Genomic DNA, 16,794 nt, shown 5'->3' with positions numbered 1-16,794 from the left:
CCAGAGAAACACACAGAGAAAACAACATAAAACAAAAAACAAACACACAAAACTAAACTTAAAAAACTTCCCTGAGACAATATGTTTTCAGGTACAGTTGATTTTACCTTTGCTTACACCCATCTCTCTCTAAATTTTGGGAAAATGTCTGGAGCATGCTCTGTGTAGAGGTACTTTTGGGGAACTCACTCATGATGTCCTAGCTCTGCTCCATAACATGGCAAACTTGAAGCCAAAAAGCATCAATGTTAGCCTCTCACATGGAAATCTTAGTGAGAAAACCATGACAACTTCATGGAAAATACTGCACTCACAGAAAATAAACAGTATTTATATCTTTATTTAGTAGGCATCATCAAGCTCCTAAAGAAACCAGGGCTTTGACATCCCAGTAATTCTTTAAGGCATAATTTCCTTAAGGTGTTTTCATCTCTTACCTGACAAGGGGTTGGTGAAATCTGTTCCCCCTACAGAAGCACAGGTTGGATGTGATTCAAGCTGAGCCTGCAGCCAAAGGTTCAGAGCTTCCTGAAACTCATGGTGTATGAGTTCCACATTGACATATTCCATCCACAGATCCTGCAGCACAGAAGAATTAAAGTATCATCCCCATTTTGGTCAGCACCATGTGCTGTCCACCCACCTAATAGGTGGGGAACTCAAGTATGTACATAAAAAATATACCCTGCAGTTTTAAGTCACAGGAAATTAAGGGCAAAAAATCTAACCTGGAAAAAAATACTGAACTATTTTTATTATATACAGAGAGAGATCTACTGAAAAGCATTTGTCACACTTAAGAGATGAAACCTGACACACAGTATAACTTCTAACACGTAAGAGAAAAAGAGAAAGAGATTATTAAAAGTCTGCTCCTAAAAAGGGAATACAAGAGACTAAGTCTAAAACATCATGGCATGATTAACTGCAGCCAGGCTAAAGCAGGCTGTATTTCCAGTAGTCATAGACACGGGAGGAGTGAAAACAAAGTAAGCATCAGCAAATAGCCTTCCAAAATCTCTCCTCTTGCAGGGTTTTGCTTCTACTAAGTCTTCAGGCTTGAAGAATAGAATAATACACACTCACTAACTTGTATTTGAACCTGACATTTTTCAGACTACCAGCACAAGCAGGTTTTGGCTTCCAGTCTTTTGTTATTTAAAGCTTCTAATATTAACTTAGAACATCAAAAGAATTACAGAGTGGTACAGAAAAAGGATTGACAGATTTGCACATAATCTACATCAGAGTCCTCTTTCCAACATAAAGGAAGGCAGTTTGGGATAGCACAGGATTTTAGGGAAAAGGTTACAGCCATTAAGGTATCATATATGCCATATATGTATTAATGACCAGTAATACAACTCTCTCACTGATTTCAGAGACTCATTTTAGCTAGTGGATTTTAGATTTCAGATTGTCAGTGTTTTTAGCAACTCACCTGTTGATTCTGCATGACTTTAGCAAGTCTATGTGCATCATACTGCTTTGGTAAAGAGGGAATGTATGTATCTCCTTTCTGGAAACTCTCTTCTTCCAACCACAAAATTAAAACATTACAAAGCCTGAGGGGGGGAAAAAAGGATAAAAAGGAAAAAAATCAGTGTGAATTTGATTGTTCTAAGGTTAGAATTAGGGCAACAAGGTGGCATGGTTAAAAAAAAGATGTATCAGGAGCCTTTAACTTGAGAGTAAACAAGGGAAAAGACCAGCAGTGGAAAGAAGGTACTTTGAAAAATATGAAGGGCAGCAACAAAGAATAAGAGGACAAATTCTGAAAAGAAAAACGTTTATGCAAACTAGCATAAGACCCAAAACTGGAATAGTCTCTAATGTCAGAAAGTATCACAATCCCATTCAAAAGACCATAGCAACAAGAAGAGTACACATGAGCAATTTCAGCTTCTCACCCCACAACCTCTCTGCAGTGCCTGCTCCAAAATGTCATGCCTGAGTTAAGTCGCATCTTTAAATTTCTTTTCAGAGTCTCATTCATTCCCATTTTCTCCTTTGTTAAAACTTTAACATAAATACACCTTTTTTTCAGCTGACATCATTCCACTGACTGCTACCATTTTCACAATCATGCCATCTAAGCCTTCCTGACAAGGAAGCACTAGAATGCCATTAAATTTTCACACCGTGGAATTAAATATCACTAGCAAACTCCTGCTTCCTTCATCAGTGTCACTGGTGAAAAAACGGAACTAGACCAATTCCAAGAATCAGCCCCTATAAACCCTACCAGTAATTTCCCTCCTGTCTAGGAAACTAGACAGGTCATTAAACTTCCTGAGCATAAGATTTATTTGGGAACAGAGCAGTCCAGTTTTCTGTTGGTGTGGGGAACTTATTTGAAATGAAAGACTGAAAATATTAATCAAGTTCATCTGGTGAGCAACTCTGGATTATTTTTCACAGACGACCAAATGGGATTTATCATCTCCCTTATTTGTTTGTACAGTACCTACTGACTGCTGAGAGGAGCAGGAGCTCAGATTCCACACATCCAGGGCCCCAACAAGGGACCATCCAGGGTTAAACAAGGGACTCTTTTCAAATATTTCAAATAATCCTTTCAAATATTTCCTTGCAATAGTCACCTATTTCCTTAGGTTTAGTGTATATGAGGTAGAAATCACTCTTAGGAGCTACTATCACTCACAAAAGTGGGCATTCACCAGCTGAGTAGCAGTGAGTAACTGTGTCCCCTCACTTAGTCTACTCCAAAACAAAAAGGGAGTCCTGTGGCGAAGTTTTGGTAAGCTCATTTACCGTTTTTCAGGTGGCACAGAACACACTTGGCACACTCAGCACCTTTAGGCTGCTAACCAAGAGAACTGCTCTGAACCACGTGCTGAAGCCCTCAGTTAATTTCCTGAAGAAGTAATTTTATTCAGACAAAAATTCAGGCCCTGGTCTGTGACAAACATACACACAACCAAGTATCATTTTACATTTAATGTTAGTGATGTACATACAAGTAGCAGATATGTCTAAATAATAAATATTTTGCCAAATGGGACCATCATTCATTAAAAAACAAAGCTTTTCCCCTAAAGGGTGTGATAAACCTATCAACAATGCTTTATTTTTAGCAGTAAAACCGGTCCCCTCTCAAACTAAACAAGTTATGCAAACAGAGAAATGGATTTGAGCCCAACTATGCACTTGGGGACATGGGTTAGTGGTAGCCTTGACAGTGCTGAGTTAAGCGCTGGACTTGATCTTGGAAGGCTTTTTCAACCTGAATGGTTCTATGATTTTATGCTTTTAATAAGTATCTGTAGTACATCTAAGGTCACGTCCCTTCATTCCTCACACAGCTACAACTGTGCTGCAGCAGTTACTCAGGCAGTTGCATGTATTAACGTGGAACTGGGCAGGCTTTTCTTACCTGACGAGTTCCTTATGCAGCTCAGGTGAAGTCAGGTAATCAGGTGAGCAGCTGGCCTTCTTTGGCGACCTATCACTGCCCTCAGGACTCTCCACTCTCAGTGCTTTACTGGCAGCATGGTGGAAGTCTGCCACCTCTGTCAGCCGCTTCTTCATCTCATTTAGCAAGTTAACATGAGCTGCACTCTGAAAAAAACGTCTTCCGATACAGCCATCTACTGGTAATCTAAAAATGAACAAAAAAGCTTGTTACTAAGTCTTGTTACAAATGTCAAATCAGCATCTCTGCAGATAAATTGGCTCAACAGAGAAGCTGCTGGTAACCATTGCTTTTGGGAGTAATCAATGTAATGCACTGACTCTCACTTGCTGTGTTCTTAATTAGTGCTTACTAATCTGCTGGAGCAGGTCAGACTCACCCATATTGTGGTCCTGGTCGGTGAAGGTACAGAAGGAAGAATTTCTGCCAGATCAGCGGCATGAGAGGATGATCTGCAGGGGTAGCAAGGGCCTGGTGAGCCCAGCGGTAAATCATGAGCCTCTGAAGGGAAGGGACAATGGGCAGCTTCAGCTGGGTCTGGGCTTTCTGCAGAAACATTTCCAGACAAGTGTGGTGCTGTAACAGGCTGTCACAGGTTAACTGAGTAGATTAACACAGCGTGAACACTTGGCAATTACAGAGGAGAAAATTTTGGAAGCAGTCACACATCTGTTACAGGCCTTGAAGGATGAGCTGCCCATCTCACAGTTATGTTGAAGGGCAGACCTACATCTCTGATGCTTACAAAACCTCAGCATGATGGCCTGACACAAGGCAAATATATAGGCCACTGGTGTTAATTACAGTTAATTACTGTTCTTCGTCACAGAAGTAGATGTCCCTGGTTTAGATGTCCAGCATGCTACTTTTAGCTTTTTCTAGATTACATTTAATACAGCTCTAGTGAAAATTTGAAATAGTGTATTTGCAAAGTATAACTAATGTGAATAAAGAAGACAGAAAGAAAAGCAGAAAAAAAACAAAGCAGCCTATGAGTAGCAGCATCCCATTTTAGCAACACCACAGACCCACTAAATCATTAAACAGTCCCACTCCAAGCTCCCCTGGACTGTGCCTGAAGCCAGGCAATGGGAGGCTTTTCTGAGTTCCCAAGACTGGGAGCAGACCATGGCGCTCCCTCATTCCCTGCACCAGACCTCTGGCATCCTTTTCCACACACTGCCCACATCCTTTTCATTTTCCAGCTAAATCAAGACATGCAAGCCAAAGAACAAATGTTCTCCAGACCATCTCCAAGGATGCAAGACATGTACTTGACACAGTCCAAAGAAACCTATTTTCATAGAGCCACCACCTTCATTGAAACACACTGAAACATACTGAGATGAAGGATGGGCCAAAAGTTACACTTTGAGAATGGGCAGCTTTGGTTTCCACTTGCTTCACTGCAGAATTTCTAACTGAATTTGGGCAAAGAAGCTGGAAAATTATGAATGTGGCCTGAAGTACAGCTGATTAAGTGCCTTGTTAAAGTAGATGCCTAAATAGTTTTGAAAGCCTTGGAAAATAATTCAGAAAACAGAAAGAAGTAAAGGCCAGTCTTCTACACAATTCAGATCACCTGAGGAATTGTCTGCTTGAAATATAGACACATTTTCCCACCTGAAAAATAAGCACTCCCCATGTCAGGGGTATAGAATAAATCCTCTGGACATTGTGAGGCTTTTAGATGGCCCAGAAAATAATGCAAAAGCACAAATTAGTTTTCTGTAAATATTGGTATAGTAAAATCAGGTATTTTCATGGTAGCTTTTAAATGTAAAAACCTCAAATACACTCAAAATGTAAAAGAAAATTTCCCTGCAGTATATTTTCTCCTGCACAACCAGGTAAAGCATTATTTATGCATTTATCCTAGTAAGAAAGTAGTACATAAAAGAAAAACTAAATGATGCAAGGGAACACTTTTCTCTAGCAGTTCTCTCTAATTAATTAAAAGGGATGACCAGTTCTCTCACCTTCAAAGCCTGATCAGGAGTTAAAGCATTGATAACCAGCTCCCCCTCCACAACTCTGCGAAGCTGTGAGTCTTCTTCAAATATTGACTCCATATTTAACACCGTCCATGCAAACCAGACCTGGACAACACAGAAATGACAGAAATGCTGATCAAAAAATGGCAGGGGCAGGATCCAGAAGCTTGATGATTTCTTAAGAGGAGTAAATGTTTGATGTATTCTCACTTCAGAGTTGCAAAAAGCAGTATCACATCTCAACAACAAAACCTCTTTATCCCTAAATTCATACTTCCCGTTTATACAGTCTTGGGAAAGAAGGGGGAAAGCAGACACAACTGACAGAATTACCCAGAGAGCTCTGGAGGAAACAACCTTCTCAAACTCAGTAAAGTAAGATCTCTCTTCCACCTGCACTACACATCTCTGTCTAGGGTACTGCAAGGTTTCTTTTTCTTTTTAGATTGAAGGAGCTCACTTAAGCAGAAAGAAAGTAACTCAAATTCAAAATATTTATTAGATAAAGACTGATCTAATAGAAAACTGAGGCTTTTATGATTATGTCTTGTTAAACAGACCAAGAACAATAGTGGATTAGAAGAAAATTAAACTAATAAATCCTGTTATATGAATTACTGGGTGCAGATTAGACAAAATCCCCCTGTGCAAAATATCCATGCTCCTTTTAGTGCAAAAAACCTACAGCATTTTCTTAGGCTAAACTGGGATTTTATTGCAAGAACACTCTGGGACAGGAAGAAAAAGTGACCAAGAGAAATCTGCAAAAAAAATTAAGGTCCCAGCCCAGTATGCTGCTTTTCCCATCACAAAACACCATCACAGCACTCACCTGAGAGGAGTTGGCACTGCTCTCCACAAAGGATGGTGTGACATTGCCTGCCATGATCCAGCTGACCAGCGAAGACAGCATACCCTTGTCACAGTGATAGCCCAAAGCATTCTGCACAGAAACAGAAAACATTTGGGGTTTTTTTTTGTGACCAGTTGATTTAGAAGCTACAGGTGCATCTCTCTATCTACATCCAGGTTCCTTTCCACCTCCTATTGCTACTTTCCAACTTCATCTCAGCCAGGCACCACTGAAATGTCTGCCTGGACTTCCTATTTCAGTGAAAACATCCTGTTGCAGTGACTATGTCTGGTTTTTTTCAGGAGGAGTTCCATTTTTGCCCTAAACACTTCATCAAATGTTTGAAATGCAAAGAAGACAAACCACAATAGAACTCACATGAATGAAAACTGTGTTCCAAACTGGTTTTACTAGTAATTATTATCATCATTATTAAAGTATCAGACATTTCATTAATCTTTGCCCACTCAGAAAATATTTTCTTGACCAACTCAAAAAAAAAAAATCAGGTAACCTCATCATCACTCATCGTCACGACTCGCTGTACAGAGAAACTGTGGTCTCATCCCCAGAAATGCTGAAGAACAGTTTGGACAGGGCTTGGAGCAACCTGGGATAGTAGAAGGTGTCCCTGCACATGGCAGGGGCAGAACTGGATGGGCTGTAAAGGTCCCTCCCAAACCAAACCATTCTAGGATTTCAGTCATTCTTATTACTTCAGGAAATACATTCACATCAAAATCCAACTGTGCAACACATGAGCTGACCATTTACTCAACAGTCACACCAAAACACCACAGCTATTTACCTTGTGCTGCTGGTAAAGCAGCTTTTGCACACAGTCCTCTTGGCTGTACTGAAAAGCAGCTCTGCACAAGTCATCCAGCAGGCAGAGCGTGGCCCGGTCCCTGTGCCACAGCTGCTGGCTGGTGAGGACCTGCACCCAGAACTCCAGGACTGCAGCTGGCCCCACTCCATTTGGATGGCCACTTAGAAAAATGTGAGTCTGACAAATTAAAGGATGTAAGTGGTCAACAGATTGCAGCTTTGAGTAAAGCTTAAGAATTTATTGGAAAACTGTTTGACTTGCTTGAGGCTGTGAGGCAATCCTAAATTAGGTAATTTATAACAACACTCACTATACCCAAATAAGGACAGCTTTGTCACCTTCAGCCTCCAAACTTCTGCAGATTCTAAAGCCTGGAGAGCAGAGGACCTTGCACAATCACCAAAAACAGACACAGAGGCCTTAAGCAGGACCCCTGCAAGCATAAACAGCACTCCTTTCCAAATTCCAGGCTGCTGTTCTTGCAAAAGGCCTTCCTGGTCTGCTTCCAGGTCTGTGTCCATTATTCCTCTCTAATGTTAGAGGGCCTTGGGTTTTGACCTCTCTGCACTTAAAAAAACACTACTGTTCCCTAACTTAAGAACATTTTTCCATTTCAGAGCCCTAAATTAATGGTAAAAAGCAAAGCTTGCAAATATTAGTATCTCTGCTGCATTTCTCAAACAATACAAACAAGAAAGCAGTGCTGCATATCACATTTCCTTTTTTAAACAGTTTTGACCTGGTAAAGGAAAATTAATTTTCCAAGAAGTCTGAAAGGTAAATACTGTTGTTAATGTCACACACATTGCCAGATTTAGGCAAGTTTAAGCAGAAACATTTCAGGAAACCAAACCCAACTACTAATGCTTGATAGAGAGTACTCTGTGACTGAACTGCCAGGTTCAGTATCCTTTCTAATCTTTAACACTAACTCAGTCAAATAAGGTTGCTTTTAAACACTCTCTCCACCTTTTCTTTTTTAAATAATCTTCTTACCTGTATCATACTACTGAGCAGCTTAACATTTTCTCCATAGTTTGCTCCGGTCAAGTGTTGTGTCACTTTATGGGTAACTTGCTGGGTCACTCCTTGAGGGACTCCACTATCCAGATGAAGGAACAGTTCCACGTAAGATAAAAACCTAGGGATGTCAACAAATGAAATTAAAATATCTCCTACTGCATATTAAGTAGAAAGCCTGCATCTAGAGAACTTAAAACCAGCTCAACAGTACCAGTGAGACATATACAGAAAGGCTTTGATTCACAACCACAATGTAGATTTAACTGCTCCAGTTCAGCCATACATTGGACACAGAACGAACATTTCACACCAGCCTGTAACTCAAGGCAGCTCATCAGAACTAAATACAGTTCCTGATCTACATCAGCACCCAAATCTTACTCAGGATTTGTCAGGTAGACTGTTGGGTGTCTAAACCAAAAGATTATTATTAACTTTCATTGCAACTATGAATAAATTAAATAAACAAATGTATAAAATTTAAAAATGAACATATTATGAACATATAATGCTTACTGTTCATTCTTCAGGAGGTAATACTGGCAAGAGTAAAACAATGGTAAAATTTTATCCAGCACATGGACTACTGTTCTCAGATGTCTAGACTGGACTAGTACACCCAAAAGAGGGATCCCTTCAGCACAGAATTTCTCGATGCTGTCAGAAAACAAAACAAAACAAAAAGAAAAACACATTTACTATCAGCAGAAAGGGAGACAAGGTGTTGATTTAATTTTTATTAACTGAGATGTAAATGCATTCATAATTTTACATTTTATCTTTGAAAATCTAAATGGCGAAATACAGAGGTTTTTTTCTTCAGCTGTAGGAGTCATTCAATTACTGACAGATTTGCTAAGTATTTCCTTCTCAAATATTTGCTAATTATCTCCTTCCATCACAAATTCCTTTCTGGGGATCAGAGTCCTGTCTTCCAAAAATCACTGGAGATTCAAGTAGTCATCTTCATCAAGTTTCTATCACTTTAATGCTCACTATTCTTGCCTAACTTGGACAAAGAAAAGTCCAAGAATCTCCTCCCTCTCCAAAGAAAAGAAGAGCCAAAGGCCAAATAGAGAAGATGCCGGGGAACAGACTAAAGAGATTATTTGGCTTTTTATTCCATGCTCAAAAATTTCCACTCTCAACCCAAAATACCTTAATATCAGCTCAAACTAATCCAGTGCTTTAAAGTATCTATGGCACAAGCTTACCCTGAACCAATGGCTTCTTTAGGGAAGGAAAAGAAAGCCTGTTGGGGTGGGCGGAGCCCCAGCTGCTTTGCCCTGGAGAGGGCCAAGCTGAAGCGTTAAGAAAGAATTTTGCAACTTCACCCAGAGCCCCTAAGACAAAAGACAAACTTTCTAGTCACGGCGATGTGTCCGGAGACCCACAAGCCCCCTCGGGATCTTATGTAGATCTGTTACAATTGATTGGTTTTGAACTCTTTTCCTCCCACCTTAGTGTCCCATAAAACCCCTGGGTTTCCTCTGGTTGGCAGAGGTACCTCGTCCCTGGACCCCTTTAGCCGGTACCTTTGCAATAAAGTTAGCACCTGCGGAAATTCCACAGGAGACCTCTCTCTCTCTCATCACTGCCGGCTAAAAGAGGGGCAAACTCACAAGGGCAGGAGCTGAAATCACTGAGCTGAAATCACTGCTCTGCCCTCCTGCTGAGAAGCCCCTCTGCCAGCTGAGGAGTGCCCTGACCCCCCAAAAAGCTGTTTCTAGCGAGACATCCTTTGGGGTGGCTGTGGCTCTCTGGGTCCCAAGCGGCAGACCCCTCTACCAGCTGGAATAAAAGACCATATTTTTTTTCCTTTAAAGAGTAACATAATATTATACCATATTATTATTAACAGGTTAGTGAAAATTTTTAATAGCACAGCACATAACCACAGGCATCACAGACTCAGAGGAAACAGTCCTGGTGAGAACTGATCAAACTGTTGTGGCTCTGTACTTCAAACAGGAACATTTGATTACATCCAAAAGCCTTACCTACAAACCAGCTAAAAGCACTGGAAAAGACTGTGCTGGAAAACAGTCATAGCTAAGAAGTTCACTGCTCTTATAATGCTCTTTATTTACCATTCCCAGAGTGAGTGGGTTTTCTCTCCACACTATTTTCTGAATGCAGTGCTACTCTGATAAAAGAAATTATCTAGAACAACCCTTTCAGTCAGTGTGGTTCTAAGTTACTTCTGTCCAGAGAAACTATTGTTTACCCCCAGTTTCAGTACTATTTCTTATGACTGGACGCTAAAGTGCAGAAGGCAAAAAAGATACTACTAGCAAAATAAAGGATGTTTGAAAGAATTCAGGAATTATTTCTTCACAAAAAGGATTAATAAACACTGGAAAAGGATGTCCAGAGATGGAGTGGACTCCCCATCCCTTGAGATATCCAAGAAATTACGTGGCACTCAGTGCTTAGGGTTGGGTGAAAAGGTGGGGATTGGTCGCAGGTTGAACTTAATGACCTTGGAAGTCTTTTCCAATTTAAATGATTCTGGGATTCTGTGAAACAACAGTCCCAGAATCATAGAAACCTGGGGTTGGAAAAGACCTTGAGATTATCCAGTCCAAACTCTTCCAAGGCAGGGTCACCCAGTGTATGAGACAAAGGAATGAGTCCAGGTGGGTTTGGAATGTCTCCAGAGAAGGAGAATCCATGACCTCCCCGGATAACTGTTCCAGGGCTCTGCCATCCTCAGCATAATAAAGTTCTTCCCCACACTGAAGTGAAACTTCTTATATCTTAGTTGTGGCCACTGCTCCTCATATGCTCACTGGACAGTCCAGCACTATCCTCTGATGTTTGAGATGTTTTTCTGCATTAACAAGATCCCATGTCAGTCTTCTCCAGACTGACCAGGCCCAGCTCCTCATCAGAGAGATGACAAGCTGCTCGATCCCCTGCATCACAAGTGCTTTACTCCTTAAACAGGCACAAAAGCTGTTAACAGCCCCCAGTTCAGCACTAGGGAGGATGCTCAGCCCCTGGGGTCATCCACCCAAAGCAAACACCTAAAAAGCCCTCACCTGTGGCCCAGGGTGGTCATTGCCAGTGCCAGGTAGCAGCCAATGGGGATGTTTGCCTTCACAGCCTTGAGCAGGGGGTGCAGCGTGACCGACTCAGCCATGTCCAGCGCACTGTCACACATGGGGACGGCCAGTCCACTCTGCTGCACCCCACAGTCATTCCTGTGCAGCTTCAGCCTCAAAACCAAACTCCAGGCCCACTGATTGAATGAAGTCTCTGGTGTTTCCCCATAGCGAACGATGCTGGCCAGGTAGGAGACCTGGAACAGAGTAGCAGGAGCAAGAATGAAAGGAAGCACAGCCCTGACACAGTACATATGGCATTGGTTCCATGGACTTCGTCCGTGGAAGGGGAACTGGATGATCTTTGGGATCCCTTCCAACCCAAACCTTCTAGGATTAGACCAACAGCAATTATTTTTTAGACATACCATGTAGTTCATCTAGACACCCTCTTCCTGTGGCCTCAATTTCTACCTTCCTCTCCTTCCCCCCATCCCTTTAGGTAAAGGCTATCAACTTGCATTGTCTGCCTAAATTTTTCCAAGCTAGATGCTGACCTTGAATTAAATTTTAATTTTAATACTGGAAAAAAAAAAAAAAAAACCCTACCCAGACACAACCTTTAGTGTTTAAAACATTTAAGACTGCTAGTGAAAGGAAATAGAAAAATCTATACAAAAACATTATGTCAACAAAAAGCCTAAAACCTGGCAGCCTCTCCTAAGAAAAAAGCCTGTATGTGGACAGGCAGAGTCACCTGTGTATGCAACCATTGTCACAAAGACCCTGTCTAGATCACAAGGAACTATAAAACTTCTGGGAAAAAAATTTACATGTTCTGACAGACGAGTGTAAACTACAGAGCTGGAGGACAGTGCAGATATTTCATCCTCTCTGAATAGGGGTACAAGAATCTAAGCAGTATTTTCTCTCAAATTCTCTCATGCATGAGTTATAGGCTCATGCATGTCAGGACAGATTCACCAGCACAGGTGGCAACTAGGGCTAACACTGGCTTAAAAAACAGAGTCATCTGGCTGGCAAAAGACAACAAAACATGGTTAAGTGGTACAATGGAGCATGTCAGAACAGAGCAGAGACAACAAGGAACATTCAGAGTATGGGAAGAAAAGGCTGGGGAAAAACAGAGAGAGAAGAAAATATTGTACAAAAAATACTGAGAATACAAAGCACAGCACAATATTAAACCGTTGAATAAATAAATATAAACATCTTGGACTAAATATCCAAAATACAGATTTCTTAAACCTTTATCTTTCTAACCTTCCATTTGCATTCTGTAACTTAGAGCTATCCCTTCCTGAGTCCAGTGTGCCATAAAATCAATTTGATAAATGTCTGTTGTCTGTTCAGGTCACACAACAATGCACATTGCTGAAAAGCTCCAAAAGGGATTAACACTTGAGTCTTCAAATAAAATAAGAGCTGGAGTGAGTCTTATGCACACCAGCAATGAGAAATAACCTTGCACTATCAAGTACTGTCTACCTTTGCATGAGTTAAGGAGGACCAGTTTGTCACTAAAATTAAAACGTCTACTTCAAGAAAGATGGAAAGAGACTGTTTATAAAAGTATGGTGCAACAGGATAAGGGGGAATGACTTCTAACAGAGAGAGTAGATTTAGATCAGATATTAGGAAGAAATTCTCTGTGAGGATGGTGAAGCCCTGGCACAGATTGCCCAGAGCAGCTGTAGCTGCCCCCGGATCCCACAGAAGTGTCCAAGGCGAGGTTGGAAGGGGCTTAGAGCGACCTGGGATAGGGGCAGGTGTCCCTGCCCACAGCAGCGGGTGGGACTGGATGATCTATAAAGTCCCTTCTACCATTCTATGACTCTGTAATTCTCATACAGATGTTCAACAGAAGCCTAACAATATTTTCAAATGGCTCTCTGAATGCAGACAACACTGTTGGTGTTGGTATGTTTTTAAATTTTAGTTGGACAATAAATAGCTTTAAAAAGAAGAAAAAAAAAAAGAAAACAAGATCTTGCCCTGCAGCTTTTCCCATTTATAGCCATTCACAAGTTATTCCTTTTAAGTAAGAAGAAAAGATACCTGTTTTATGCTTTCAGAAAGCAGCCCAGCATATGGTTTTTGGGAGAGATATTTCTGATACGCTTCCAGGACCATCAACGCAACTTCAGAATGGAGAGCTGGATCCAGGTGAAGAGTATTCTGCTAAAAATAGTGTCAGAACACAAAACTTGGGAGTAATTTAAGTGGTCTCTACAACTGTACATTCCGCTGCACGACAGAGAAATAAATCCTAATCTTTTTCTGGCTGTTCAAATTAATTATTGCAATACCTAGGCAAAAATCTTGCCGAGTGAAACAAATTCAGCTCAGTGTTAAAGAGTACCAGGCTCACACTGGGCAATACAAAGCCCAAAAACTAGATTATTTTTCTAAAGGCATCACAATATTCCCTTTCCACATACATTTTATAAACATACGATAATTAATCCAAAAGTTCATATGGATGCCATTTTAAAATGCGTAGTACAGACACTTGAACTCTTGTCTTTAATAACAAAACCAAATCCCATCACCATGTTTTGTAAGAAAACACAGCAATTCCTCTGTCAATTGCCACATTAAAGAGCCATTTTTCCCTCATATCAAAGGGTACAGACATGGCATTGCCATTGCACAGAAAAGAATTCTGTTAATTTCCCCTAACATTCATTTTACTTTACATGTCCACAAGAAACAGGGAGAAGAGGCAGGCCAATATTTATGTACAGTGATCAGCATGGCAAAGAAGAGTTCAGGATGACCAAATGCATGGAATGCAATGCTAAACTAAATCACTGAGCTCAGGCAACACTATTCCCCCAATCTATTTCTCTTTTTCTCTGAAACAGCATTCACACTCAATTATATCCTGAACTCCTGAAGCAACTCAATATTATGAAATAATTCTTGATCATTTAAATGATGCTCAGGGTTTTGAAATCTGTCATTTCAATCATTACTTTTCTTGCATTGTGAAAAACATACCTAAACACCAGTATGTAAACTACAGTCACACCAGTCTCCTACACATTTTTTGGAAGACTCCTCTATTTCTGCAGCCAAAAGCATTTTAATCATGTGACTCATAAAAAATTGTCCTGTCAGCTATTTCCTCATTTAGAGAGGAAAAAAATCCCCGCCTAAATACCTCTTTAAAACTCAGCTGCAGCATTTTAAGAAAGCAACACAAGCAAGTCCTCACACAGAATGTCGTAAAATTATTATGAAATTCCAATCTTGTGTCATTAGGTGTACAGCCATAATATAAAAGCATGCAACTAACAGTTTTCAAATTCTTCTGTACTCCCAGGTTGAGTTCAACTTTTTCTCTTAAAAAGTGAGGAGGTTCAAGGCTCCTGTTTTTAATACCTACATGATCACCAAATCCCCAGTTCAGCCCTTCCAAGATAATGCAAGCCAGTTTATTCTCCACTGTTGTCAGGCTGTAATTTAACAACCAGTCACGGATCAGGGCTATCTCAGATGAAGAAGGCTTCCACAGGTACAGGGGCAGTTCTTTAAACAGATATAAAGAAACCTTTCAGGAGAGAGAGCAAAAAGTACAAATCAGTACTCAGTACATAACAATAATCAGCACTGTGCCCTGCTATCTGAAAGGGTGGTATGATCAAAAACCCCACAGACAGGTCTTTAACACATCCATTCATACCAAGCCACGTCTTATCACACAACCTGGTATAGCCTCTAGGTTTAACTGGGGGTCTGAGTTAAATTATTTAAATTATAGACATCAGCACTTACCATCCCCACTTTCTCAATGGTCTCTCTAATCCGATCCAGCAGTACAGAAATAATCTGTGTGTGGATGCTGGCAATGGCTCCCAATAGTTCTCGACCAACCTTGGAAAATGTCTCTCTTGTGGAAAGACTAACATAGGACACCTGAGAAAATGAGCAGGGGGAAGTTACTACTTCTGGCTGACCTCCACTAACACTAAGAAAAAAAAAATGTCTTTTAGAAAATACAGGACTGAATTGCTCTTGGTTATCATAGAAGAAGTTGATAAATGCCCATATGAAAAATGAAATTGATTGCCCTAAGAGACCTGGAAAGTTCTGTGTCACAGAGCCAAAAAAATGTCCAAAACTAAACACAGCAACAACACAGCCACACTAAAAAATCCCACCGAAAACAACAGAGTAAACACCACACAAGAAATTCTAGAGCTGCAAGTTAGGCCTGCATGAGAAAAATAAAATAAATGTATTTTTGTTTATTTGTTTCATTCTGGCTTTGCCTACAGAAAAGCTGCTCTTTTTCCCAGAAAACAGCAAGTACTCCAGGCAATTTTAATTCAGTACTTTTTTAAAAATAATACTTTTTAAATTCTATGGTAGAATAAACTGCAGAAGCCATCAAAGTTTCACATCTTCTGCTGTTACAAATAAAAAGGACATTTTCATTCTTTTCCTGAATGGACCAGTAACATTACTCACCTCATATATCTCCAAAACAACAATTTTGATAAAATCCTCATCAACATCAGACCGTTTGGTTTGTGCCATCTGAGCAAATGTGGTGAGCAGACAGATCTCTTCCGAGCAGTTCATTGACTGGAGGTACTTTTCAAACTGTGCAAGGTGCCCTGGATCTAGAAAAAAAAGTCAAGTGAAAGAAATATGATAAAAGTGCAATAGGACACACATTGGCAGTGTTTTTATAGTTATTCACTCAAATCCCAGAAAAGTGATCTGTGGAGATCATTCCATGCCAACTACAAATAAAAATTCTGCAAGTATCTAGCCCCAGGTCTTGATTATCTCCAAGAGCTACAAAGAAAGGCTAGTTGTAAGTTTCCCAAATACAATACAAGAAAACAAACTGGATGCACTTGTTTGGAATCCATCTCTGAAGACAGAGAATTGAATCTGCACAAGTGGAAAGGCTAAGAGAGGCTTTCACTTAAATTCAAGGCACGTTTCCTCTTTAAACCCAAAAGAGATATTGCCAAAAGCAAATAAATATTCCATTCCTCAGGTTGTGGGACAACAGGAAAGTAAAGATACAAAGGAACATGTACAGGGCTTTAAATTTTTTTTCTTTTTTTCTTCCAAATAACTTTAAATAGAGTCTGTGCAGCAAAACAAGTGCTGAAAGCAGCATTTGAGCTGTAGAAAGTTCTGGAGAGTGATCTGCCTTCTCTGAACCACAACATGCCAGCAAACACTATTTACAGTGACTTTATCATAGCAGCTGAATATACACAAAAAGCACCCATTGTGCACTCAGCACCTAACCTGAACACGCATATGCTCAGAATGCTTCTGATCAAACACTTGCACTTAGGTTACGTTCTATTTTAAGGGCTTTCAAGAATTTTGCAACTCTACTCCAACCTGAGAAGGTCAGGCTCGTACAGGCAAAACAGCTCATGGAACAGCAGGCTAGAGGATTGTGCAATTTAAGAAAACAGTTCCTTCCAAACAGTAAGAGAAACTACACTGCTGATAGATACCTCATTTGTCTGCTGTGTCTCATCCACTCATCTCCATTTCCTAATGCTATTTTTTATCCTTATGGCAGAAGTTAGAGACAACTGTGTTTCCCCTTG

The 16,794-nt window shown here is 40.4% G+C and overlaps 1 protein-coding gene across 1 annotated transcript in view; it reads right to left on the bottom strand.

Moving 5' to 3' along the window:
• EPG5 (ectopic P-granules 5 autophagy tethering factor) overlaps window positions 1-16,794 on the bottom strand; it is a 55,480-nt gene that overhangs the window by 21,342 nt on the left and 17,344 nt on the right. The window contains exons 12-25 of the mRNA XM_066339155.1: window positions 15,680-15,834; window positions 14,984-15,124; window positions 14,595-14,759; window positions 13,262-13,384; window positions 11,180-11,439; window positions 8,652-8,792; window positions 8,109-8,253; window positions 7,092-7,289; window positions 6,263-6,373; window positions 5,416-5,535; window positions 3,816-3,982; window positions 3,398-3,622; window positions 1,442-1,565; window positions 438-579 (exon numbers count right to left, since the gene is read on the bottom strand). Coding sequence (XP_066195252.1) covers window positions 438-579; window positions 1,442-1,565; window positions 3,398-3,622; window positions 3,816-3,982; window positions 5,416-5,535; window positions 6,263-6,373; window positions 7,092-7,289; window positions 8,109-8,253; window positions 8,652-8,792; window positions 11,180-11,439; window positions 13,262-13,384; window positions 14,595-14,759; window positions 14,984-15,124; window positions 15,680-15,834 — 2,217 coding nt within the window. The remainder of the gene's footprint in view (window positions 1-437; window positions 580-1,441; window positions 1,566-3,397; window positions 3,623-3,815; window positions 3,983-5,415; window positions 5,536-6,262; window positions 6,374-7,091; window positions 7,290-8,108; window positions 8,254-8,651; window positions 8,793-11,179; window positions 11,440-13,261; window positions 13,385-14,594; window positions 14,760-14,983; window positions 15,125-15,679; window positions 15,835-16,794) is intronic.

This window comes from Sylvia atricapilla, chromosome Z, assembly GCF_009819655.1.
Source record: "Sylvia atricapilla isolate bSylAtr1 chromosome Z, bSylAtr1.pri, whole genome shotgun sequence".
Classification (NCBI taxonomy): Eukaryota; Metazoa; Chordata; class Aves; order Passeriformes; family Sylviidae; genus Sylvia; species Sylvia atricapilla.
Note: the sequence above shows the minus strand (reverse complement) of the source record. Positions and strands in the feature narration are given on the sequence as shown.